Genomic DNA, 26,289 nt, shown 5'->3' on the forward strand with positions numbered 1-26,289 from the left:
GTTAAACAACAGTGGGCAACTGGGTGAAGAGAAGTATTTCAGCTGCTTGGCACCGCCATGATGGAGCTGTGGGCCCAGACATGGTAGAACCTGGCCATGAAAAGCTTGATGCCTGTTTGTTGGTTCCATGGACAAAAATGGGGGTGCAAATTTGATATTAGGTGGAGCTATGAAACCCCTTGCAGTCAAGGAGTCTGGGGCCAGCCTCTGGGGTTGGGTTATTATGGCCCTGATTTCCTTCCCAGACCCTGGTACATGCATCTCCTTTTCTTTGACAAATCCCAGGGCCCAGGAGTCATGGAGTTGGCTGATAGCAAGTATACAGTGTCTGACCCAAAGTTAGCAATTTAATAAGTCCTAGTTGTTGGGATCTTACTTGTTTTGTTGTGTACTTTTTCTCCTTGAGTCTTTTAGAGCAGGGACCTTTGGGGCTCCAAGTACTCCTCCATCAAAAGAACACCCTCACTCTTTCCTTTCCTTCCTTCCTTGTGCTGAGCCCAAGGCAATTGGGCATTTTTCTGAAGTATTTCAGATCATACTTGGAGCTTGACACCCAAGTTGCCAGAAGTTCACAGGGAGACTGCAGTGGCTGTAACTATAGCTTTCCTACCGAAAAGGCACGTGAGAGAACTTGTGCATTCTCAAAGTAGGAACCTCACAAAGCACATGAGTTCAGAGGTTGTGCTGTTAGGTTTTAAGAGCCATAGATGAATAAGCCAAAAGTTAAGAGTTTGGTGGGGGATTTACATGAGTGATGGCTTAGAAATAAGGATTTGCTTTGATTTCCAAGTGAACAGAGGTAGCTAGTGCCAATTGTTGGCAAAATTTGGGACGGATGATGACTACAATTCCAAGTCTCTCTTCATATCTCTTCCTATTAAGGCTGCTTGAGTTGTTGTGTTGCTGTCCTTGTAACTCTTGGGACTTCCAAACCTAGGAGCTCATCCTCATATCCTCCGTTTACTGTTTGTCCCACCATCTCACCCCTTGTGCCCACCACATGTTATGTGCCTATGGTAAATGAGGGAATTACAAGCAGATACCCCTGGACTCAGGGAGTTTTTAGCATTTGAACTCCAGAAAAACAAACTTGATCTGTTGGGAACAAATCTAGCTCTCAGGAGCATTCTTAGGTATGTTCCAAGGATCTTACTGTATCTTGCCACTGTACCCATATTGTATACACTCTGTATGTACACTCAGTATGCATTTCTACCTTAGGACTGTGCCCCTGGGCTTCTAACCTTTTTCTGTTGTATTCATATGGAAACTGTTATGCCAAGTCACTAGGAGCAGAGCACTCAAGGCTAACTGGGAAAAGATCTAAAGTCATAGCTCCACAGGAATAATTTTGTCCCAATGTCACTGTGACTTCTTTCCGTTCTCTTGGTCAATGCTGATGCAAGATATTTTATTTATTAGCCTAATACTACTTGCTTAAACAGCCCTTCCCACCACTGCTCCAAAAGATTCCCTGGATTTGTCTAATGGAAAGTTTCTGCCCTGAACTCCCTTCTTGGGTGTCCAACTTCCAGGACCAGCTTCTCTGATTGATTGCTGCATTAAAGTTTTCTTTTTTTTTTTTTTAATAATTTTATTTATTTTTGAGACAGAGAGAGACAGAGCATGAGCAGGGGAGGGGCAGAGAGAGAGAAGGAGACACAGAATCTGAAGCAGGCTCCAGGCTCTGAGCTATCAGCACAGAGCCCGACGCGGGGCTCGAACTCACAGACTGTGAGATCATGACCTGAGCTGAAGTCGGACGCTCAACGGAATAAGCCACCCAGGCGCCCCCTGCATTAAAGTTTTCTTAAGCAACTCAGCCATACGCATACACTACTATATTTATCATTTGTATCTTGAATCAATACACAGTTTTCCTAAGGCCTTCAAGTTCCTTTATACCTCTATTATGTAGCATTCTTGTGCTGCAGTCAAACTCCCATTTAAGATCCTTCACTGAAATAATTCCTTGTACTTATCCAGACACTCACTTAGTTCTGGTTGAATTGAAAAAGTTTGTTCCAATAAGGATGTGTAGATGGGACACAAAAGGACTTAGTGAAAGTTCCCATCAGGAGAGTCCCAGATTCCAACAAGGCGAAATCTCTGATCCCTATTTTTGGCTTCACCACCTTTCCTTTACTCTTCCTTTTGCTCTTTTGGACTACAATTTTTTTTTCACTTATTCACCATCTCTACAGAGAATACCTCATTAGGGCTTTGCTTCTTTCACATTACTTAAATGGTGGAATATAAGAGGTACAGGCAGTCTTATTCCTTATCCTCCTGCTTCTATCTTCCTAGCTCCCCTCCATCCTGTCCATTGCTTCCAGTAAAATGTTCACACTCTTTATACTATCATAGTTTTCTAAAAATTTCAGAGTCATTCAGAAGGGACTTTTCTCTATTTTGAAATGCAAAGTGTGAATACACTGGATGCATATGCATTTATAGTAATTAAGTTAACCTCTTTCTTGTTAACCTTATCAAATCCATTATTATTATTATTAAAAAAATTTTAATGTTTATTTAGTTTTGAGAAAGAGAGACACAGAGCACAAGCAGGGGAGGGGCAGAGAGAGAGACACAGAATCCGAAGCAGACTCCAGGCTCTGAGCTGTCAGCACAGAGCCTAATGTGGGGCTCAAATCCACAAACCGTGGGATCATGACCTGAGCCGAAGTCAGGCACTTAACCGACTGAGCCACCCAGGTGCCCCTCAAATCCATTATTATAGATCTACCCTCTTCCAATGGCCTCCAGGTGGACAGACTGTACTCCCTCTGTATTTTCTAGGTCTTTGACTTTGGACTTGATCCTTTTGTTTGCTTTAGTCAAAGAATAATATCAGGCTTGAAATATGCTTGCAGGTTGGATTTCCTCTTTTGAGCTCTGCATTTTGCCACAAGAAGAGTGTTTCTTGAGAAACAATTGGTCCAAGAAGAATGAGAGACACAAGGATCAAAAGTGGACTCTACCCTTGGCCCGGATCTAAGCTCCGTCAAATCCAGTTTAGACTAGTTAGACATCTGTTTTCCTGCTTATGTGTGAGAGAGAAATAAACTTTTGTTGTTGCTGTCACTGAGATTTACTGGTGGGGGATTGTTATGGAACAATGCTGACTAAAACACCCATGCAAAAAATTCTAATGTAAATATTACCTGCTCACATAATATAAAATAGTAGAAGAACATGGGAGATGGAAAATAACTAAAATGAACACACACACACAATATTAATGACATTTATATTTATAAACATCCATAGTATAGCAAGGAAGAGAAAATTATGGTCCTCTTTTCTGATCAGAAAGTCATGGCTGATATTTTTGACTTCTTCCTCACACTATTCATCCACATTCCCTTGCTTTCAGCCAGCAATGCATCAGCTGATTAATGTTGTTGTTTTTCTCACCTGGTAGAATGTTCCAAATCCTCATTTCTTTAAAAAAATTTTTTTAATGTTTTTATTTATTTTTGAGACAATGCAACAGACAGAGTGCAAGCAGCAGAGGGGCAGACAGAGGGAGACACAGACAGAATCCAAAGCGGGTTCCAGGCTCCAAGCTGTCAGCCCAGAGCCCGGTGCGGGTCTCGAACTCACCAACTGTGAGATCATGACCGGAGCCAAAGTCAGACGCTTAACCGACTGAGCGCCTTAGGCACCCCCCAAATCCTCATTTCTGAAGCGTGTGAGCTCTTCATGGCTCTGTCTGTATTGGTTGCTGTTATCTTCCACTATGCCAGACCTAGAAAGTTCCTGTGTTCTAGCTCTAATTCCTGCCCCACTGTTGAGTAGCAGCCTTATTTCTCCTTTGTAATGGTGACTGATCACTACAGCCAACAGGGCAACTTCTTTTGATTTGTTCAGTGAAATAAGAAGCACAAAGTGGCCACTTGGCAGTCTTATTCCATAAACTAGGTACGGTTTTTTGACATTTGGTAGAGGAATTCCGCCCTGGGATACTAAAAACCCAAAAAAAACCACACAAAAACAAAACAAAACAAAAAACCCCAAACTGGTAGAACACAATTGCCATTGTTGGGGACATTCTTGGAGCCTTAGAAGAAAGATCTGTGGTAAGACAGAAGGGGAACTGGGACTCTTGGGTTGATGAGTCTTTGGAAGATTTCTAATCTTTTTTTTTTTTAAATTTTTTTTTTCAACATTTATTTATTTTTGGGACAGAGAGAGAGAGAGCATGAACGGGGCAGGGGCAGAGAGAGAGGGAGACACAGAATCGGAAACAGGCTCCAGGCTCTGAGCCATCAGCCCAGAGCCCGACGCGGGGCTCGAACTCCCGGACCGCGAGATCGTGACCTGGCTGAAGTCGGACGCTTAACCGACTGCGCCACCCAGGCGCCCCAGAAGATTTCTAATCTTAAGGCATGTCCATACCCATCCCCCTCAGTCCGAGGGCCATTTTCAGTTCCAGACTGCAGCATTCCCTGATGAGGTGAAGCACTTTATGCTAACTTCTTCTATAACTGCCCCTGGCAACACACACTCAAGGTATCCACAGCTCGTAGCCTTCTTGCTGAAGTTTTTCCTAGATGTCCCAAGCCTGGATACTTCTGTTATTTCCATGGCTCACAAAAAGCCTCAGGCTTCCTAGCTTTTTCAGACTCTGGATGGGAAGACATCTCCCATCACCTCTCATCATCTGGACAATAGTCTCTATGCCTTTCAACCTTAGAGGACACACCTCAATCTCTTCTAAGCACTCTTATATGCTCTGCTTGGACAGCAGCAGGGTAGGGGATCTCCTCTTCCTGAAGTTCATCTGCACCCAGCTTGGGGCTGGAATGTCAATGTCTCTTCGGGCAGAAGATTCAACTCACCTGTGAATGGTTGATTCCTCTAAAGCCTCTCATTAGGCAGGGTGGAGAGGAGCACAGCATTCCTTAGTTCTATGACACCTCTTCCAAAAGCATGTTCACGAACCCTCTCTACATTAAAGATCTAACCTTCTCTTGGATGGCTAGAGGTTAAGGGTGGCCATTGGACCCACTGTGGCCACTTGTAAATACTTTCATCTTCAGGTATTTCACACTTCTCTTTAGAATGGGTGGGCACTCGTCGATAATTGTCTGTAGCTACAAAGTCTCAGCTAAAATCTATGAGACAAAGGACAAAGTTCCATTTCACAGCTTGTCATAAGTACATTTGTTTCACACCAGGGATCTATCATAATCTACATAACTAGTCTCCTATTGTTGAAAATTAAAGTTGATTCAAATATTTTACATTTATAGGTAATATTGATGACTATCTATCCACACCACTTTTAGTAACAGTTTTCATTTGGTTTGATGGCTGTGGGCCTTCCAGTCCAACACTCATCTAATCCTCCAAAAACATGGGCCCATTCCTGTATCACTCCCAATTCCTTCAGTTGGAAGATCCGCAGTGTGGGTGGCTATGAGATAGAAGACCTTCATTTTCCCAATGTCTTCACTGTCTGTCCCTACCTCAGGTTCTTTTTCATATTACACTGTTATACTATAGCAGAGTAAAAAGTTCAAATACATGCTTCGACAATTAGCACATATCCTCGAATTTTATTTCCTTACAAATAATTGGAACTAAATGCTAATACATTAAATGTAAAATAAAACTTCTATAATAGTAAACCCTTGTAAAATTCTCTGACATCATGATCTTTATTTTCCCGTTATTATTTAAACATTAGCTCCATATAACTCAAAGCAATGTTTCCAATAGAACTTTCCGCCATGTTGGAAATGTTCTGTTTGCATTGTTCAATACAGTAGCTACAAGCGAAGGACGGTTATTGAGCACTTGAAATGTGATTAGTGAGACTAGGGAGCTGATGGAATATTTCATTTTACTGAGTTGTAATTAATATAAATTTATATATATATATATTTTAAATTTTTAAATTCATTTTTGAGAGAGAGAAAGAGGGAGGGAGAGAGGCAGAGAGAGAGGAAAACACAGAATCTAACGCAGTTTCGAGGCTCTGAGCTGTCAGCACAAAGCCCGATGTGGGGCTTGAACTCGTGAACTTCAAGATCATGACCTGAGCCAAAGCTGGATGCTCAACTGACTGAGCCACCGAGGCGCCCCAATATAAATTCACCTTTAAATCGCCTCCTGTGATCAGTGTTCTTGTAAGGGACAGAACAAACTCAGGTGATTCAAACAGTGGTAGCTATAGTTTCAACCGGCCACTCTTAGTGTGAGAGGTCACCTTGAACCACATCAGGTCAGCTCATGGCAGTGAAGGAGCCTGTAGAGTTTTTGAACAATGTTTCCAGCTCAGGGTCAGGGGTCACCAGAGATCAGCTGGATTAGAAAGGGGGAAACAGAAGAGAAGAGTGCAACATGGAATTGTGATAAATTTATCTTGGAATAAGTTCATTTGGATGGGATGTGGTTGCGGGAGTGGTATCGTGGGACTAGGTGACCACAAATTTCTAAGTTGGCACATTCCCATGGGATTTGCAGGGGAAGAAACATCTTCCCTAGTTGCTGGAGGCTTAGTAGAGGAATCAAGATCATTGTTGAGTTATCTGGTTCTTCATCACGTGGTTTAATTATATTATCTCTCAGGGATGGAGTACTTTCCACAATTATGGTTGATTCCGTCTTAGATGTTTCCAAGGTCAGAGACATGCCGCTTATCTTCTCTGGGAGCTAATTTATTTGGAACCTAGAGAAATTTTTTAAAAACATGGAGTTTCAGATGGAAGATACACTTTGATTCTTTTCTAAAACAAGAATTTTGGATAAAAGAAGGATTGAGAAGACGTGAACAATGATGGTAACCTTCTCCTCAGACTCTCTATCAGGTGCTGTGGTACATGCTTTACCTGCATCATCTCATTTGGTCTCATGACACTCCTGAAGGTAGGTGTTATTCAGCTCCATTTCTAAATGAAGAGACTGAGGCCCCAAGGAGTTGCAAATGCCCAGCTCCCCCAGGCCAGCAGGGACAAAGCTGGACTGAGTCCCAGAGCAGCTAGGACCTAAAGCACTTACATTCCTATATACTAGCTCCACCACTGACCCGTTGGTTAATGCTGTGCGTGTGACTTTATGATCCTCAGTTTCCTTGCCTGTAAACTGGGTATAATGGCTGCTATGGGGACCAAATGAAGTGAAGCATGGCTAAAACATTAGCTCACATTTAAAAAGTTGGAAGCCCTTGGCCACGCCCACCAGAGCCCAGATTATATGGAAGACACTGGCAAGCTATGCCGGGGCTGTTCTGCCCATTTTACCGCCATAGGCAGCTGAACACAGCACTTTCTGGGAATAAGATGAGCATTTTTCTCAGGTCCTCACTGGCACTGCTATCTCCTTCCTCACTTGAGCTTCCCAGCCAACACCAGCTCCTCCAGAGCAGTAGTGGCCAGTCGAGGGGAACGGTTCTCCAGAGGACAGGTTGTAGGGTTGGGGAGAGCAAACATTCTGACATGGGGATCTAACAGATATCACAGTTAATGCAATACATCAAAGGGCACAGTCTTAGCTGAGCCTACCAGAAGATAACAGGATAGGGATGTCTATTTCTATAGAAGACACACTCAGGTCTATGGCAGTGTTTTTCTGCTTGTCGAAGATGAAGTCTTGTCTCTCTGGGCAATGCTTAAGATGAGGCTTGCTACGGCTCATATACCTGTAGCCACACAACCCTGAAACTGCAATAAAAATACTCTATATAGTTGCACCAGCCACCTTCTGTTACCTCTCACCTGGATAGAACCCCTGGGTTCTTATTACAGGCTCAGTATCTTCCCACTGTGCAGGCCGTGGATTACGTGACAATGCGGATGCACTGAAGGAGAGCCAGGGTGTGGTCAGAGTGCCTAATCATCTACAAGGTGCAGAGGAGTTAGCATGGCTGACTCACCAGGGTCTGAACAAGGTGGTATTCATGCACGTAAATTCCTCCACTGGACTCCACTTCTCACCATTTATCAAACTCCTTTGTACAGGGTTAATGAAAGGACCGTATAAGCTGAAATAACCCTTGGAAACTCTGGTGACTTCCGAAGGACTGTTAGAAGACCCTAAGGTCCTCCTCTTTTTCCAGTCTAAAACAAAATCCACCAAATTATAAATTGTAGCTTTGTTTTGGTGGTGGAGCTACAGAGGACTCTATTTTGCTCAGCTTTCTTGTACCATTGTAAAATAATAAAGATGACCCCCCTTTTTTTTAAGAGGCAAAATCTGAAACCCATAAAGAGTGGGCTGCTGGCAGCTTCTAACCTTTGCAGACCCTTTGCAACGATCAAGTTCTTCCATTCCACGTGGCTTCATGTAATCCTCGCAAAACCTGACACATGGATGTTCTCTTCATCTCTCACACGAGGAAGCTGATGGTCTCAGAGGTGTGAGGAAACTAAGGCCACACAGAGTGTGAAGGGCTCAGCTTGACTTCCTGCCTAGGACATCATTAACCCTCAGGCTGGCAGAACCTGATCCTTGGCAGTGGCTCAGATGTGAGGGCCCTGTGTTCCCCTGGGGCCATGACTCTGCCTCCTTATGTTGCTCTGTGAGGTAGAACTCACCCTGGACCACATCCTGCTCCAGGGAATGAGAGCATAAACGGTGGCGGTGTGTGTGCGGGGAGTAATGGAGAAGGGTGAAACTGGGATGACAAAAGGCTATTCTGACATTGCAGGAATGTTGGAGAGGCTAGAGGAGGAAAACTGGAAAAGGCTATGCTGGGAATCTCAGGCCAAACCCCCATACTTACAAAATGCTCTGAGAAACATGCCTCAGTTACCAGCCATGATGTTTCTTATGTTCCTGTGTTTGGTTCTGTAGAAGAAAAATATTTTCAAATATTCTCTGGTTAAGTTTTGTTCTTAGAAATGTAGGTATTTAGGGGTGCCTCGGTGGCTCAGCCGGTTACATGTCTGACTCTTGGTTTTAGCTCAGGTCGGGATCTCCTGGTTCGTGAGTTCGAACCCTGGGTTGGGCTCCAGGCTGGCAGTGGACTCAGCTTGGGATTCTCTCTCTCCTTTTCTCTCTGCTTCTCTCTCAAAATAAATAAATGAACTTTAAAAAAAATTAAAAAAGAAATATAGTTATTTAATTTTTCCATTACTTCCATCATTAAAACTAGACCATAAAGCTAAATTTTCCTGCCATAGAGAAAGCAGAACCTCAAAGAACCAAGTGACAACAAAAAGTCTTACTTATGCTTCTGCATTCCACTTTAGAGCCTGGAAACATGTGAAGTTTCACTGCAAAGGCCCACCTCTTAAGAAAGAAGTGGTTGCCTAATTGCAAAATTTACTGAGTAATTAATCTGTCATGAGTAACGTTTTTAGAGCTTGCATGGGTTATCTAATTTAATCTCAGTCTTGTTCCAGTCTTAAAGATGAGGAAGCTGATGCCCGGAGAGAGGTTGATTAAGTTGTCTGAGATCACTCAGCTAAGAGGTGATAGAGCCAGGATTTGGGTCTGGGTATCTGGCTCTGGGCCCCTACTTCATCACTCTGTTCCTTGTGTCCTATGTTGGGTATTGTGCTCAGGGCAGGGAATACAGCAGTAAACAAGACAGCTTAGAAGGTCACTGGTTGAGTCTCTTGCCTTGTGGGTCTTTATAGCAATCTTGTAAGGCTGAATTAAAGAGTCCTTATCTCATGTATGAGAAAAACAAAGACAAACATAGGAAAGGCAAACATGTCTTGCTCAAGGTCATAGAAAGACATAGTTGGAAGATAGAATTAGAAAACCAGATGTCTCATAGCTCTTTAATGCCCTTTCTCTGCTCTGGAAGCACTTCCATTCAGCAGACTTGGGACCAGCGTTAATGCCTCAGCAAATAACCAAAGTTTTGCTCAGGCTGGAGGATGTGCAGTGCCCAGGAACACTGGGGGCCAAAGGTTGGTGTTGGATGAAAGAGGGAAAGCAAAACCAGAAAAAACAGATTGACTTTGAGATTTGGGTGAGACTTGCAGATATAACGTCCCAGGCTTCTGGATAAAAGTGGATTCTGGGACAAGGCAGGGTCTGTGGATGGGTTTTTGGGTGAGTTCAGAGAGGCATATTCAGAGATTCACAGATGTGGTGATGAGGAGACAAGTTTGGGAGTGGAGGAAGGCTCTTTTTGTCAGGACATTTAAGGAAATTATTGTTGGTAAAGAGAAGGTGAATGTTCAAAAAATAGTTCCACTGTAGGGGCTGGTAAGAGACTCTTCTGTTGAATTCCCAAATGGCAGCTGGATCAGAACTGGGAATGAGAATCCCCTTACCTGTCATGGTTTATATTTATGTTTAGAGTACAGACTATCCCACAGAAGGCAGAACAGCACTGAAATCCTTTATGGCAGTCTTCCTGCAATGTACAGAAATGAGTACAGTTTTCAGGGTCTGATTTGCAGGGTGGCGGTTCCAAGATACTCCCTGGCACACAGAACAGGAAAGAGAAGGGATTAAAGTAGGCTGGAGTAACATTCAGAACTCCAAAAGCCTAAGGAACTTCCAGGCAATCAGCCACCCTGATCTTTCTCCTGTGGTTATAGGGAAGTGGAATCAGATTTTGTCTGTAGCTCCTGCCTTTCTCTGAGTTCTCAGCAGGGAAAACCAAGAACTCTGGGTATCTGATTGAAGACAGAGGTAGGCAGAACCCTACACCCACTGGTGATTCACCTCCTTGCAGATCAGATACCTTATAGACCCTGGCTGGGTCCGGTTCAAGGGAATGAACAGTGTGTGGTGAGCAAGAGAGGGGTGTGTAGGTGCATTTGCACTGACTCATTGCATAGTCCCAAACAAGTTGTACGAACTTTCATTAACAACATAGTTTATCTCAGGGTTGACCTAACATGTATTATTTGTGTGTAGGAAGAATGAGTGGGAAGGAAGATTTTGGGAAAGGGCGAAGACCACACAGTAAACTGATGATACTGGCATCAGAATGCTAGAACCCAAATCACAAATGAGTTCTGAGGGTGACTTATTTCATGGAGTTGAGGGTGGGCATTTCAGAATGGGGTGCAAATATTGGCTTTTCTTTCCTCCCAGGTCTCTTCTGATAAGGAAGCCAGAGAACCAGGATGCCCCCACTTTGTACTATTAGAAAAGAATAAGAATCTTCATGCTAACATCCCATTTCTCCCATCTCTTAGTTCTTGGGTCAAAGTCCAGACCACCTGCACCAGGAGATCCTACTGCAGGGCTCCAACTCACAATTTTCTTTCTGTTCTTGAACTCCATGGCATTAAGGATAGGCACCATAAACCCCTTTATTGAAGCCAGGCCAGGCCTTAATTTTTGTACCTTGTGACTTGCCCTTTCTCAGGGCAAATGTCATAGGTGGAGCATTCTATAAACCCCTGTTGACTTATTCCTTTGCAAGTATTTGCAATTAGGAGGGGATCCATAAGATATCATACCGACCTGGAAGGAACAAATGATGATGAAGTTGGGGGCTATAATTGTAACAGCAAATGGCACCAGAGAAAAAAGCCAAGGCCCAAGCTATTGACAACTTGGCAGAGACCAGTATGAAGCTCACCCTGGGTCTCCAAGTCATCCCATGGCTCATTAGTTCAGTGCAAGAAATTGGAACTGGCCCCCACTTTGGGGGAGCTTGGGGAATCAATGAAACAGTGTGGGGAAGGAGTCTGCGAGCCAGGGATCTCAGAGAGGCGGATCTTCTCAAGTTTTGCCTCCTTTTCTGGGTATCTGGTCCCAATTTTACTCACAAAGACTTACTAGTCTTTCAGGACCCCTCTTTGTATTTCCTTTCCAATTTTAGTCCTTGAGGGGCCCCTGGGTGTCTCAGTCTGTTAAGCGTCCAACTTTAGCTCAGGTCATGATCTTGTGGCCTGTGAGTTCAAGCCCTGCATGGGGCTCTGTGCTGACAGCCCAGAGCCTGGAGTCTACTTCGCATTCTGTGTCTCCCTCTCTCTCTGCCCCTCCCCAGCTCATGCTCTGTCTCTCTCACTCTCACAAATAAATAAACATAAGAAAATTAAAAAAATTTTAGTCGTTTATTCTCCAATTAACTCTACCCTGGATTCCCCCATTCTCTTGCATCTAGTTTAGCCTCCCTCAGTCTTACAAATCTACGTGCCCTCTCTGAGACCCCTAAAACAGGATCCCCCCTCCCTGTACACCTGAGATAGTACTCACATCCCTCTTCTGAGCCTCAGTATTCTGAGGATGCTCTCTGCATAGAAGGGTGCAGGTATGATGGATAATAGTTCTTTTCCCATTTGGCATTGGTCAAAGTCAACATAACATGGTCAGCACTCTTGTTAGGTTAAGCTGGGCAATGGTGGCTGCTGAGATGGACTCTGTACTTTGCCATTGATGACAGTCAATGGCAATTGTGCAGGTCCCTCTGAATATTTAAAATGTGGAATAGGGGTACCTGGGTGGCTCAGTTGTTGAGTGTCTGACTCTTGATTTTGGCTCAGGTCATGATCTCACCGTTCATGAGTTTGAGCCCTGTGTTGGGCTCTGTGCTGTCAGAGCAGAGCCTGCTTGGGATTCTCTCTCTCTCTCTCTCTCTCTCTCTCTCTCTCTCTCTTTCTCTCTCTCCCTCTCTCTCTCTGCCCTTCTCCCACCTGTGCTCTGTCTCTCTCTTTCTCAAAACAAAGAAATAAACTTAAAAAAAATGTGGAATAAAATGTAAGGCTTTCTCTCCTTCCCTCCCAAAACATTCTCCAAGGCAGAGATTATGTAGGTGACAGCTCGAGTTCTACCAATGTAATTTTCCTCTCTGTTTTAATGCTTGAAAAGTTGGCGCATGCATCCGTGAAGGAACTTAGGCAGCAAGAATAACCTGGATGATGAGGCTGATAACATTTGCGGTAGTTAATTCTTATTGAGCATTTACCATGGTCCAGTAAGAGTGCACTCTGTGTGCGTGCATTATCTCAGTTTCTCCTCCCAACTGTCCCAAGATCATTGTATCAATTGCAAAGATAAAATCTGAGTCCCAGATACTTTTGTCCAAGACCACTCAGTAAGCGCACAGCAGGGATTCAAACCTGGATCTCACTGACAATAAAACTTGGACCTTTGAACATGATACTGTATTTTTTTCACAATGTGTATCCTCAGGCCTCAGATCCTCTCATCTCTACAAATGCTGCTTCCCTCCCTGGAGCCCAGACCCAACACGTACTCATAAAATGTTGCTTGGGACTCCCAGACACCCGCTGAGGTGCTAAGTGAATCAACAGCAGAAGTTGAAGAAACAGCACAGGCTTCATGCTGCTGGCAGGATGGGTTGGTAAGTCCTGGCTGAGGACTGCTGGGTTTGGCCAGGCACAGCTCAAACGAGAAGAGAGAAAGAGAGAGCAAATTAGAGGCATGGTCATTCATTGTGTATTCCAGTGACACATCCAAGTGCCTCCCAACCACACCCACCCCAGGGACAGGTAGTGTTTTCAAATTCACACCCATTTTACCCCCTAATCTTGGACTTGTTATGTCTCTCATCCATCTTGTTGCTGTCCTCTCACAAAATTTTAATAATTCTTCCCATGTAGAGTTCTGGCATGTCTTTGTTATATTTATTCCTAGAGACTTGGACTTTTAAAATAAAATTGTAAGCAGTATGGCAACTTTTTGGTTATTTCTTTCTGTTTGTTGCTAATGTAGAGAAATGACTTTTGTGTATTGATCTGTTACTAGCTATCTTGCTAAATTCTCCCCCTGTTCATCTTAATTTCTTGGTGTGTTCCTTGCAGTGTTCTGGGTGGTCATCATCTGCAAATGATGACAATTGTATTTTTCTCTTTAAACTTTATGCCATTCTTGGGGTGACTGTGCGGCTCAGTCGGTTAGGCGACCGACTTCAGCTCAGGTCATGATCTCGCAGCTCGTGAGTTCGAGCCTCGCGTCGGGCTCTGTGCTGACAGCTCAGAGCCTGGAGCCTGCTTCAGATTCTGTGTCTCCCTCTCTCTCTGCCCCTAACCCACTCACATTCTGTCTCTGTCTCTCTCAAAAATAAATAAACATTAAAAAAAAATTAAAAAAAAACTTTATGCCATTCTTAATGCCTTCTTGTGCAGACTAGGGCCTCTATACATTATTGTATAGAAGTGAGGATGTGCATATTCTTGTCTGACACCTGATTTAAAACGAAAGCTTTTTGGGGCATCTGGGTGGCTCTGTCAGTTGAGTGTCCAACTCTTGATTTTGGCTAAGGTCATGATCCCAGGGTTGTGGGATCGAGCCCTGTGTGGGGCTCCATGCTGTGCATGGAGCCTGCTTAAGATTCTCTCTCTCTCTCTCTCTCTCTCTCTCTCTCTCTGCCCCACTCCCCCACTCCCCCACTTATGCACTTACTCTCTCTCTTTCTAAAATAAGTAAGTAAGTAAGTAAAAATAAAAGCTTCTTGAATTTCCCCTTTTAGGGTAGTATCTGTTTTAGGTTTCTCATAAACATCTTTTATCAGGTCCAGAAAGTTCTCTTTCATTCCTGACAAGAAAATTTTCCTTAATTTATGTGAAGTTATATTTTTGCTTTTTTCTGTTAATGTGTTGAATTACATTTCAGATTTTCTAACATTAAACCATTCTTGCATTTCTCTAGTCATCTAATGTGATCATTTTATATTATCATTTTTCATATCATTTGGTTCAGTTTCCAATTTTTAAGGGATTTTATATCTATATTTATAAGAGAACTGTGCCTGTAACTTTCCTTTCTCATACTGTCCTTGCTTGGTTTTGTAGTAAGTTTGCACTAACCTCATAGAATGTGCTGAAGAGCAGACTTTATCAAATATGCGGGAAATTTTGTGTAAGATAAAGATAATTAGTTACCCGAATCTTTAATTTCCTTTTTTTTTCTTGCACAAATATACTCACTTGCACTTTGTTGTTTTCATTTAACAATATATCCTGAAAATTACCCTAAGGCAGCTCGTAGCAATTTCTCCTTTTTTACAGCTGTGTTCTACACTACCGTGTACACACAAACTTAGTCATTTGGCCAATCTCCTTTCAATGGGCATTTATGTATTTTCCAAGATTTTGCTATTACAAATATGCTTCAGTGAACAACCATATGCATATTTTCTGTATTGTTGAAGGTGTAACATCAGGGTAAATGTTTGTGGGTATTTTTGTTGCCTAAAAGGGTAAATTTATACGTACTTTTGTTAGATATCACTAAATTCTACTCCATAAAAGTTTATACTATTTTGTAGTGCCACCAACCATGTGAGCATGGGTGTTTCCCGTAACAGACTGTATGGTCGTGTTTTTGAATTTTTGCCAAAATAAGTGAGGAGTGTTATCTCTGTGGTTGTTGTGGTTCATTCACATTGTAGTATGTATCAGTACTTTATTCATTTTTATATCTGAATATTCCATTGCATGTATATGCCACAACTTGCTTATCCATTCATCTGTTGATAGACATTTGGGTTGTTTCCATTCTTTGGTGATTGCAAATAGTGCACTACAAATGTTTGTGTACAAGTAATTTTTTTAGCACCTATTTTCACTTCTTTTTAGTATATATAGATATACATATATACGTATTTATGTATATATACATATTATCTGGGGTATAATAGCTAGCAGTGGAATTGATGGGTTATATGTTTAAGTTCTGAGGAAATTTCAGGCTGCTTCTAGTTGTTGAACTATTTAACATACACTTTTTTATCACTAATGCATAGGAGTTCCAATTTCTCCACATCCTTGCCAACTCTTATTCTCTTCCCTCTCTTCTTCTTCTTCTTCTTCTTCTTCTTCTTCTTCTTCTTCTTCTTCTTCCTCTCCTCCTCCTCCTCCACCTCCTCCTCCTCCTTTGTTTATAGTCATCCCTGAGAGTGTGAAGAGGTATTTACTTGTGGTTTTGACTTGCATTCCCCTAATAACTAATGATGTTGAGCATCTTTTCATGTGCTTGCTGACCATTTCTGTTTCTTCCTTGGAGAAATGTCTATTCAAGTCCTTTGCAACTTTGTCACTGGGTTATCTTCTTTGAATTGGAAGTTATTTTTATATTCCAGATATTAGACTTTTATCAAACATATATTTTTCAAATATATTTTACCGCTTTATGTGTTGTTTTTCACCTTTTTGATAGTCATTTGGTGCACAAGTGTTCTTAACTTTGATGAAGTCCAACTCACCTATTTTGTTGATGTTGTTGCTATGCTTTTGATGCCATTTCTTGCCTAATACGAGGTCATGATGATTTACCTCTACACTTTCATCTTAGAATTTTATAGCTCTTATATTTAAATCATTGATCAACCTTGAATTAACTTTTGTATATGGTGTGATATAGGGGTCCAGTTTCATTCTTTTGCATTTAGATATCTTTTGCAAATGGTCTCAATACCATTTGTTGATGTGACTATTCTTGGTCTTGATGCCCTTGTTAAAAATCATTGGCCATAGATGTGTGGGTTTATTTCTGGACTCTCGATTCTATTTGTTTTTGTTTTTAATGTTTTTTATTTTTGAGAGAGAGACAGAGTGTGAGCAAGGGAGGGGCAGAGAGAAAGGGAGACACAGAATCTGAAGCAAGTTCCTGGTTCTGAGCTGTCAACACAGAGCCTGATGTGGGGCTCGGACTCACGGACCATAAGATCATGACCTGAGCCGAAGTTGGATGCTCAACCACTGAGCCATCCAGGCACCCCTCAATTTTATTTGTTAATCTATATGTCTGTCCTTATGCAAGTACCACACTCTTGATTATTGTAGCTTTGTAGTAAGTTTTGAAATTGAGAAATGTGAGTTCTCCAATTTGTAGTACTTTATCAATATGTTTTTGTGTATATGGCATGCCCCTTGAAATTCCATGTGAATTTGAGGTTTGGCTTCCTCATTTCTGCAAAAAAAAAAAAGCCATTGGAATTTTATGTGGGATTCCATTGCATCACCATTTTAACATCTTAGATCTTCCAATCCACACATATGGGATGTCTTTTAATTTATTTAGGTCTTCCTTAATCTCTTTCAGCAATGTTTTGTATTTTTTGGTGCACAAGTCTTTCACCTTCATGGTTACATTTATTCCTAGATATTTTATCATTTTGTATCTTATTATAAATTGAATTGTTTTCTTAATTTTTCTTTTGGATTGCTAACTGTTGATGTATAGAAACACAGTTGATTTTTGTGTGTTATTTTTATACTTTGCAACTTTGGTGAATTTGTTTATTAGCTCTGCTAATTTTTTGTGTGGATTCTTGGGGAATTTCTCTACATGGGATCATGTCATTTGCAAAAAGACAGAATTTTATTTCTTTCTTTCCAATTTAGATGGCTTTTTCTTGCTTAATTGCTTTGGCTAAAACTTCCAGTGCAATGTCGACCAGCAATAATGACAGTTGCATTTTTTGTCTTATTCCTGATCTTGGGCGGAAAGCTTTCACTCTTTCACCACTGAATATGATGATAGTGGTGTATTTTTCATAGATACCTTTAATCATGTTGAGGAAGTTCTTTCTGTTGCTAGTTTCATGAATGTGGTGCATTTGTAAAATGTCTCTTCTGTTTCAGTTGAGAGTATCATGTAATTTTCCCCCCTTCTTTATATTAATGCGGTTGATTATATATCACTGAAACTATAGATGAAAGTTTCATAGTTTTTAAAAATAAGCTATATCTGTGTACTGAAGGAGACTGTATTTGGAGTTTAGAATATCAAAACAAGGTTCAAATCTTCACTGCTATCCAGCTTCTTCCCAGCTTCCCAGCCTATTGGGAACCCAGTGTCCACAGGTTTCCCCCTTTTCTCCTCTTAGGGGAAAGTCAACTTCTTCATTTCTGAGAGCATTTAATATTTCTCCGCAATATTTACACTCAATAACCACCTTCTCCTGGAGAACCTGCCCTGGGCTCTTGACTGACAGATCTCCTCTTCTGTCTGAGCTCTAAGATACTTACTGTGTGCTCCTATTCTTCCCATGTCCTCTTCTAGTCTCTCTGTATATAACATTTTTTATTATATTAATTACTTAGAATTAATATATATTAATAAATCTGGAAAATGTGTGTTAATATATATTTTAAGCTTTATTAAGATATAATTGATCTATTTCAAAATTTTTTCAAGCAGGAAAAAATACATGTGTGTAATGTATGAAATTATATATGTAATATATTGTTTTCCAGCCTTATTAAGATATAATTGATATAACATTGTATAAGTTTAAGGTGTACGATGTGTGGATTTGATATGCTTATATATTGTAAAATGATCTACCACTCCATCACATCACTTCCTTATCATTTCTTATTTGTAGTGAGAACACATAAGATCTACTCTCTTAGCAACTTTCAACTAGGTAATATGGTCTTGTTATCTATAATCACTATGCTGTATGTTAGATCCCCACATCTATTCATCTTATAACTAGAAGTTTATACCCTTTGCCAACATTTACCCATTCTCCAGTCTCCAGCCAATCATTCTACTCTCTGTTTCTAACAGTTCAGCATTTTTGGATTCCATATAGAGGTGTTATCATACAATATTTATCTTTTTCTGTCTGACATTTTACTTAACACAATGCCTCAAGTTTTATCCACGTTGTCAAAAATGGCAGGATTTCCTTCCTTCTCAGGGCTAAATAATGTATATATATTATATATAACATATTGTATATTATATAAGTATATAATATATAATAATATATATTTATATATAATATAACATATTATATATATATATGCCACATCTTCTTCATCTATTCAACCACTGATGGACTGAGGTTGTTTTTATATCCTCCTGCAAAAATAATGTTTTCTTCTTTTCTGTAAATTATTTTATAATTAGAATATAGAAATATTATTTCTTTCAGGGAAAAAAATTTTGTGTGCAAAAGAGGGGTTTAGACGTGTGAAAGGAGAGTGGTCTGCAGAAGCCCTAGTGCCACAGAGAAAAGGCCATGGTAAAGGCAGGCAAAGGAGAGGAAATGTTTTTGGCCAGTGGAAGCAGGGAGGAGCCTGGGATAACCACCCAGCTCTCCAGGGAAGCCTGTGCCAGACTGAGAGCTCTCCTCTCTGGCCAGAGTCATGCCAACCCAGGCTCTCCTGCCCATGCTTCTCCTCTGTGTGCTGCTGCTACAGGCCCAGGGAGGGCACCGTAAACTGAACAGGATGCAGGGTAGGTGATGGACTAAGGGGGTGGGGAGGGAAGGGGGCAAGAGGTGCTGTGTCGCTTCTGGGGAGGACCTGGAAACTGGAACTTTTCAGCGCATCCTGCTCTGACTACAGCACTATGAAGACTCTGGGTCGTCCAAAGTCATGGCCCTCTGGCCCCTTTACCCCGCACTGGGAACAATAATGGGGGTGGGGGGGAACCTATGTCTTTTGACTCTCCATTCCAAATACTAGGACACAAATGGTACATAGTGTAGTGAGAGGTACATCGGGGCTGAAAATCACTTGGGGACACCCAACCACTATTCTTGGATTTCTGCACGTATGTGATCTCTAAAGATCCGGAGATATTGATGGGAGTGGGTACAGAATGAAAGGGCCCTGGGAAAATAAGCTTTGGGGTGTCCAGGGTCAAGTCGAAGTTCTCATCAGAGGACCAGGATGGTGGCAGCAGAAGGGAAATAGTGAAAGTGGTATTTTCTGGGAAGGGGCAGGGGTCCTGGACACAGTGACAGGTCATCTTCCTCTCTGGACCCTGCAAATCCTGGGGAGTGAGAGGGTCTGCGGGGTGTCTCAGACTTTGCTGAGTTCTCAGAGTGTAGATTCTATGGGGGTGACTTCACCAAGACCATGATTAACATGGGAGACAGGTTCCTGTCTGCAGAGAAAGGAGAGGGCCCAGGGAGGCCAGGCATTGAGATCTGTTGGGGCAGAAGGTGTGTGGGTGGGGGGATATAGGATTTAAGATACTACAATCACCAGGTTCGGGTAAAGGGAAGAACTTGCGTTCCCTGAAAAGTTCAAGAGCGTCATGAGTAGGACTTGGGTTTTAGGGTTTTTGGGAGAGGATTTAAGCGTGAGAGGAGTGCTCTTGAGGGATCTGGTTCCACTGACTGATTCTGCTCTTTTTAGGTCTAAAGGCCTGTGAGAAGAAGCCCAGCGTGTATCTTTGCAGCAATCACTGTTCATATTTTCTAAAGTGTCCAAAAGCAAATACTGTATGTTGTTCAACCTTCTGTGGGAACGTTTGCATGAGCCTCCAGTGAGGGGGTGAGGGCGCTGGACTTTGCATCCTGCTCCCCCAAACTTCTATTCAGACCAAAGCACAAGGACCTCAGATCCTGGGCACCAGGATGTCAACGGGAGTACACCTTTACCCTGCCTGAACTGTTTGTTCCTGTCAAATAAACCAGAACAAATGTCCACAGACCTGCCTATCTTACTCCCGGGGCCTATAGTCATTGAGGACCCAGTGCAGACCCCAGAGCGCTCCCTTCTCTGGGTCCAGGGCTCTGATCTCTCCCCCCTTGTGATGTTTCTTTATTTTCTCTCCCATGGGCCCCTGCTCCCCCACCAGGGCCCCGAGGCCCAGCCTCATTGTGGATCTGCTCATTGAACCAGTGACGCCAGGGAAGAAACTGCTCATGTGTGGTACCTCCCAATGCTAACCAGAACACTCCTCAGCCTGGAGTCAGAAGGGCCAAGTTAAACATGAGGTGGGGTGGGGCTACACTCTGGGCACAAAGTAGGAGGTCCCCAAGGAGGCTTCTTCTTAAATTTAATCCACCTCCATCCTGTTCTACCCATTCTCCTTGTGAGGTTCAGGTTACCATATGTTTACAATATAGAAAACCCATCGCAGGGAGTTAAGTGACATGCTTGAGGCCAAAAGACAGTGAGGGGTCATGTTGTGGCTAGAGGAGGATGTTCGTCTGGACTCCCTGTTTGCTCACTGCTCCTCCATTATTGTGAGAACATGGGTGTGGAAGTGAGTGCCTACACTATCGTCTCCCATCCCATCCTCCATCAATATGGCCTCTTTTGTGATGGGGCACGGAATGGGGTCCCAGGACCTGAGACTCCAGTGTCTTCCATCAAATGAATGGTCCCCACCTTTCCCCAATCCTCCTCCTTATGGTCTCATTCTCTCTCTCTTTTAACCCAGAAAGAAGCCAGGTGGTGGGGAACAGGTGGTTCACGGTGATGCTACTAAGGATTAATTGGCCACTAAGGAGTCAGTATGAGTGTTGCCCATGGTCTCATGGTGAATCAGTGGAATTCTGTGCAAGCAGAGCTCCTCTGAGGTCCTGGGACTAAATCCAGGGACTAGGTCACATGTGCCCAAAGGAGACTTGGATTCAAGTGTGAAGAACTCAGGCAGGTAGGCAGGGCTTGCTGGAGGCAGGTGTGCAGTGTTAAACTCCAGGGCAGTGCTTCCTGTGGGCATCAGTGAGGATTTCCCACAGAAGAAACCAGCATCCCTCAGGCCAGAGTCTATGGCCCACCTCAGAAGCATCCCAGGGCTCCTGGTATTGGAGGAGCTTCTCCACCTATCCTGGGAGCTGGGACTAGGAGACTGTAGGAAAGAGATCATGATCCATTAGCAGCACAGACATCATCCGATGTAGGTGGATGGTAAGGGCATGCCCTGCAGGAGATCTTAGTGGGTGCTTCCTCAGACAACCTGACTCTGCAAGCATCTTCCCAGTGCTTGGCCATGCCCCCGAACACCCTGGGAGAGACTATTAAGAGAGGCAAAGCTACCTGCCAGGGCCCACATAGGGAATGACCTCCCGTGTCCATGACCAGTGTTCCCCACTATGTGGGTTCACCATGCTGCCAGCTGACCTATTCCTTGCCACCAGTGTGAGCACCCCAGACCATGAATTCTACTGGAAGGATCTGGTTTTCTCCATTGTGATAACTCGTGTCTTGGCCTGTTCCCCAGAGCTCTCTGGACACTCCACATTGCCTCACTGGACCGAGAGGCCACACCTAGACTGCTTTGGCTGGGAGGAGTGCTTGCCTGGCCAGCACTGCAAGTTCTGTGGTATGGGACAACTGTGTGCCCCTGTGGTAGATCAAGCGGAGGAGTGGGGACCCCTGCAAGACCCTGAATCTCATGGAGGCAGAGGAGGAAGCGAATGTAAATTGTGCCATGGCTTGGGTCTCCAGAAAGCCAACTCCCAGCTGAGGAGAATCGTTGATCAGGCTGGTCTGTCTGTGAGAAACAATGGCCTTGCCGTTGCCCTGGTTTCTGCACCGTTCTCTTCTCATGCCCCAGACATGCTGTAGCAAATTTTTTCTTCGCAAGTTCTCATCACGGTAATAAGAAGTGGCTTTCTCATATGCAGGGACTCAGCCACATGCCTTCACTATCTTAGTCAGGACTAAGTCATCTCCTTGGCCCTGTGACATGATAGAGGTTGAAGAGACTTTGATTACTTGATATCCCACAGGACATCATGCTGGTCTCTCAGGTCACTTACATTGTGCTAACTGACCACGGGGAAATAATAGGTATCCTACATGCTTCATCACATGCATGCCAGAGGATAAGACTTTCTATCTGGTGTATTTTCAGAGATCCACTGGTCTAGGTCATATGGAGACATTCTCTTGAGACAGGAGACAACTTCCTGCACCTTGTATTGTTCACCATGAAGCAAGAGAAAATGCATGGTGGGCCTCTGGATTTTGGAGATGACAAATGTCACTTTTGGGCATTCTCTATTTCCTTGGGAAATATAAGGCTGCTAGTTTTTTTTAATTTTTTTATTTTTTCAGAGTTTTTTTCTTTTTTAAGTCCAAGTTAGTCAACATATAGTATAATAATAATTTCAAGAATAGAACTTAGTGATTCATCACTTACATATAACACCCAGTGCTCATCCCAACCGATGCCTCCTTAATGCCCATTGCCCGTTTAGCCCATCACCTCACCCAACACCCCGCCAACAACCGTCAGTTTGTTCTCTGTATTTAAAAGTCTCTTATGGTTTGTCTCCCTCTCTGTTTTTATCTTATTTTTGCTTCCCTTCCCTTGTGTTCATCTGTTTTGTTTCTGAAATTCCACATATGAGTGAAATCATATGATACTGGTCTTTCTCTGACTGACTTATTTTGCTTAGCATAATACACTCTAGTTCTATCCACATTGTTGCAAATGGCAAGATTTCATTCTTTTTGATGGGCGAGCAATATTCCATTTATATGTACATTACATCTTCTTTATCCATTCACCAGTAGGTGGACATTTGGGCTCTTTCCATACTTTGGCTGTTGTCGATAGTGCTGCTATAAACATTGGGGTCCAGGTGCCCCTTGGAAACAGCATTTTTGTATCCTTTGGATAAATACCTAGTAGTTCAATTGCTGGGTCATGGGGTAATTCTATTTTTAATTTTTTGAGGAACCTCCATACTGTTTCCCAGAGTGGCCGCACCAGTTTGCATTCCCACCAACAGTGCAAGAGGATTCCCCTTTCTCCACATCCTTGCCAACATCTGTTGTTGCTTGAGTTGTTAATGTTTGCCATTCTGACTGGTGTGAGGTGGTATCTCATTGTGGTTTTGATTTGTATTTCCCTGATGAAGAGTGATGTTGAGCATCTTTTTGTGTGTCCGTTAGCCATCTGGATGTCTTCTTTGGAAAAGTGTCTATTCATGCTTTTTAAGGCTACTAGTTTTGAATAAGACCCAAATTAAGAAAAGATTCTGCAGCATGACCAGGGTATGTTGAAAGTTGCCTGCCAGTTGGGTCTTAGCACCTAGCCTGTGCATTTTACTAAATGTGTCTCTGGTGGATTAAGATGCTGGATAGAACATTTGCATACTCAAGTAGGAGAATCACAGAACACATACTTGGAGTATTGAGGTCAAGCCTTGTCCTCTTCTGTTGACAAGTGCTTTCCATTTGAGAAGCATCTCTTTACTTGCCAGTGGACCCCAGTAAAAAAACTGAATGCCTGACCATGGGACATTGAGTCACTTTGAAACTGGAATTATCCATCACAAATTGGGAGCTATCTGACCTATGAAGTCTTAAAATGGGATGTGTATAGAGGCAGTCCATTGTCAAATAGAAATGGTATAAATGAGACTGGGCTTGATCAGATAATTTCTTCTGGAAATGAGCAACCTACATAATCAGGTATTTGGGCTCCAAAGACCCACTGATATCTCCTCTTGCTTCATTCTTGCCTGCTGCCACTAAGTCTCCGACAGGGGCTCCCCTTTCCACACATACATTCCCTAAGAAGTGGTGTCTTTTAATATCTGCCTATTTGGGTCCCTTGGGTCCCTTCCTTATGGTTTCTTAGGAACCAGAGAGACCTGATCTACCAGGTATCAGCCTTGTGTTCTATGCTAAGCCCCCTGCTCATATCTCATTTCCATACAATCTGTGTATGTCTTTGCCGTTAACCTAAAATATAAAACTGTCAGTTATTTTTACCAGCAAGAATAGGTTAACTTGGGAATAGCAGAGAATTGCAAATCAGGGCTAACAAGCTTCAACAGAAGAATAGGCAAGTCCAGAGAAGAAAGGAGAGGAAGGTTCTTTTATAGAGGAAAGTGGGAATTAACAGGGAGTTCCAACTAGAATGGCTTTTCATTGGTTGTGATAGTCTCTTATTGGGTGGGCTATTGCCAGGGGAGGAGGAACACCTTTCGTCTTGCTGTGACAACAAAGCTAAGGTACTATCCACTTTCTGGGAACATTTCCTGTTGGGTCAGCAATTGATAACAAGTAGTGTGGTAGGAGCACTCCCCCTGGTGGCCTCCCAACTCCATTTCAGTGAGGTTTTCCTTTATTAATTTTCACATTGCATCTATGTGGATGCCAACACTACTAATCCAAATCTGCTGGATATGAGTGTTTTATTTCTCTGCTCACAGATTGTTTGAAATTTGTAGCATTCTCTATTTCCTCATTAGGCTGTGGCTATGGGTTATAGATTGATTTATTTGCTTTCCTTGTTGAGCTGTATTTTTCGTTTTGTTTTGTTTTGTTTTAGGAAAACGATCTTATAACACCTGATGGGATGAACTCTATTCTTCCCATTCTTACATGTGAGTAAATGAAGTTTCAGAGAAATGAGACGACTTACCTAAAGTCTTTCAGTCAGCAAGTGGTGGAGGTGAGTTTCAAATCTGTCTGATGAACCTAAGGTCTGTGAGTATGACACTATACAACTGTGCACTTCCAATCAATAATACATTGGCTCCTCTGAATGACATTCTGGATCATCTATGGTTCAGGGTCAGGATGAGGGAAAATGGGTTGACCCATATTCTGTTGGTGCAAGTATAACCCAAACATTATGAAGGGAGAATTGGCAACATTTATGCACAGATTAAATTGTGTGTATTTTCATTTCTTCTCACATTGGCTTTCCCAAGGAATAAAGAAATGCTCAAGGATTTAGTTATAAGAATGTAACTAATAATAGTGAAATGATTGCTTACAATAGGGAAAAACTGGAACAACCAATATGTCAATTGGCAGACCAATCTCTTAATCAATGAAGTTGTAGAAAATATTTAAGACTATGGGAAAATATTCATTATAAATGTTAAATTTTAAAATAGTCACAGGATTTTCCACTATAATTTTTCTACTTTTATTGTGATAAAATACACATAAATCTGACCATTTTTCTTTTTTTAATTTTTTTATTTTTTTTAATTTATATCCAAATTAGCATATAGGGCAACAATGATTTCAAGAGTAGATTCCTTAGTGCCCCTTACCCATTTAGCCCATCCCCCTCCCACAACCCATCCAGTAACCCTCTGTTTGTTATCCGTATTTAAGAGTCTGTTATGTTTGTCCCCCTCACTGTTTTTATATTATTTTTACTTCCCTTCCCTTGTGTTCATCTGTTCTGTGTCTTAACGCCCTCATATGAATGAAGTCATATGATACTTGTCTTTCTCTGACTAATTTCACTTAGCATAATACCCTCCAGTTCCATCTACGTAGTTGCAAATGGCAAGATTTCATTCTTTTTGATTGGCGAGTAATACTCCATCGTATACATATACCACATCTTCTTTATCCATTCATCAGTTGATGGACATTTTGGCTCTTTCCATACTTTGGCTATTGTTGATAGCGCTGCTATAAACATTGGGGTGCATGCGCCCCTTTGAAAGAGCACACCTGTATCCCTTGGATAAATACCTAGTAGTGCTATTGCTCGGTTGTAGGGTAGTTATATTTTTAACTTTTTGAGGAACCTCCATACTATTTTCCAGAGTGGCTGCACCAGCTTGCATTCCCACCAACAATGCAAAAGAGATCCTCTTTCTCTGCATCCTCGCCAACATCTGTTATTGCCTGAGTTGTTAATGTTAGCCATTCTGACAGGTGTAAGGTAGTATCTCATTGTGGTTTTGATTTGTATTTCCCTGGTGAGGACTGAAGT

The 26,289-nt window shown here is 42.3% G+C and overlaps 3 protein-coding genes across 10 annotated transcripts in view; 2 read left to right on the forward strand and 1 right to left on the reverse strand.

The window, feature by feature from the left end:
- WFDC11 (WAP four-disulfide core domain 11) overlaps window positions 1-26,289 on the forward strand; it is a 76,014-nt gene that overhangs the window by 40,659 nt on the left and 9,066 nt on the right. For 5 of the 8 annotated variants that reach the window (XM_023251195.2, XM_023251196.2, XM_045053546.1 and 2 more), the window contains exons 1-3: window positions 20,442-20,575; window positions 21,808-21,909; window positions 24,877-24,999. Coding sequence is in view for 4 of the 8 variants with exons in the window: in XM_045053543.1 (XP_044909478.1) it covers window positions 24,940-24,999 (60 nt within the window). In the remaining 4 variants the exon portion in view is untranslated. Of the gene's footprint in view, window positions 1-20,441; window positions 20,576-21,807; window positions 22,185-24,876; window positions 25,000-26,289 lie in introns of those variants that run through there. The other 3 variants (XM_045053542.1, XM_045053545.1, XM_045053544.1) reach the window with 2 other exon arrangements.
- WFDC13 (WAP four-disulfide core domain 13) lies at window positions 7,335-13,211 on the reverse strand. The gene is made up of 3 exons (XM_045055071.1): window positions 13,124-13,211; window positions 10,239-10,389; window positions 7,335-7,440 (listed from the first exon to the last, which is right to left on the reverse strand). The coding sequence occupies exons 1-3, from the start codon at window positions 13,209-13,211 to the stop codon at window positions 7,335-7,337; spliced, it is 345 nt and encodes a 114-aa protein (XP_044911006.1).
- WFDC10B (WAP four-disulfide core domain 10B) lies at window positions 18,660-20,286 on the forward strand. The gene is made up of 2 exons (XM_023251198.2): window positions 18,660-19,083; window positions 19,992-20,286. Exons 1-2 carry the CDS (start codon window positions 18,993-18,995, stop codon window positions 20,123-20,125), a joined length of 225 nt encoding a protein of 74 aa, XP_023106966.1. The 5' UTR covers window positions 18,660-18,992; the 3' UTR covers window positions 20,126-20,286.

Source organism: Felis catus, chromosome A3 (assembly GCF_018350175.1).
Source record: "Felis catus isolate Fca126 chromosome A3, F.catus_Fca126_mat1.0, whole genome shotgun sequence".
Lineage (NCBI taxonomy): Eukaryota > Metazoa > Chordata > Mammalia > Carnivora > Felidae > Felis > Felis catus.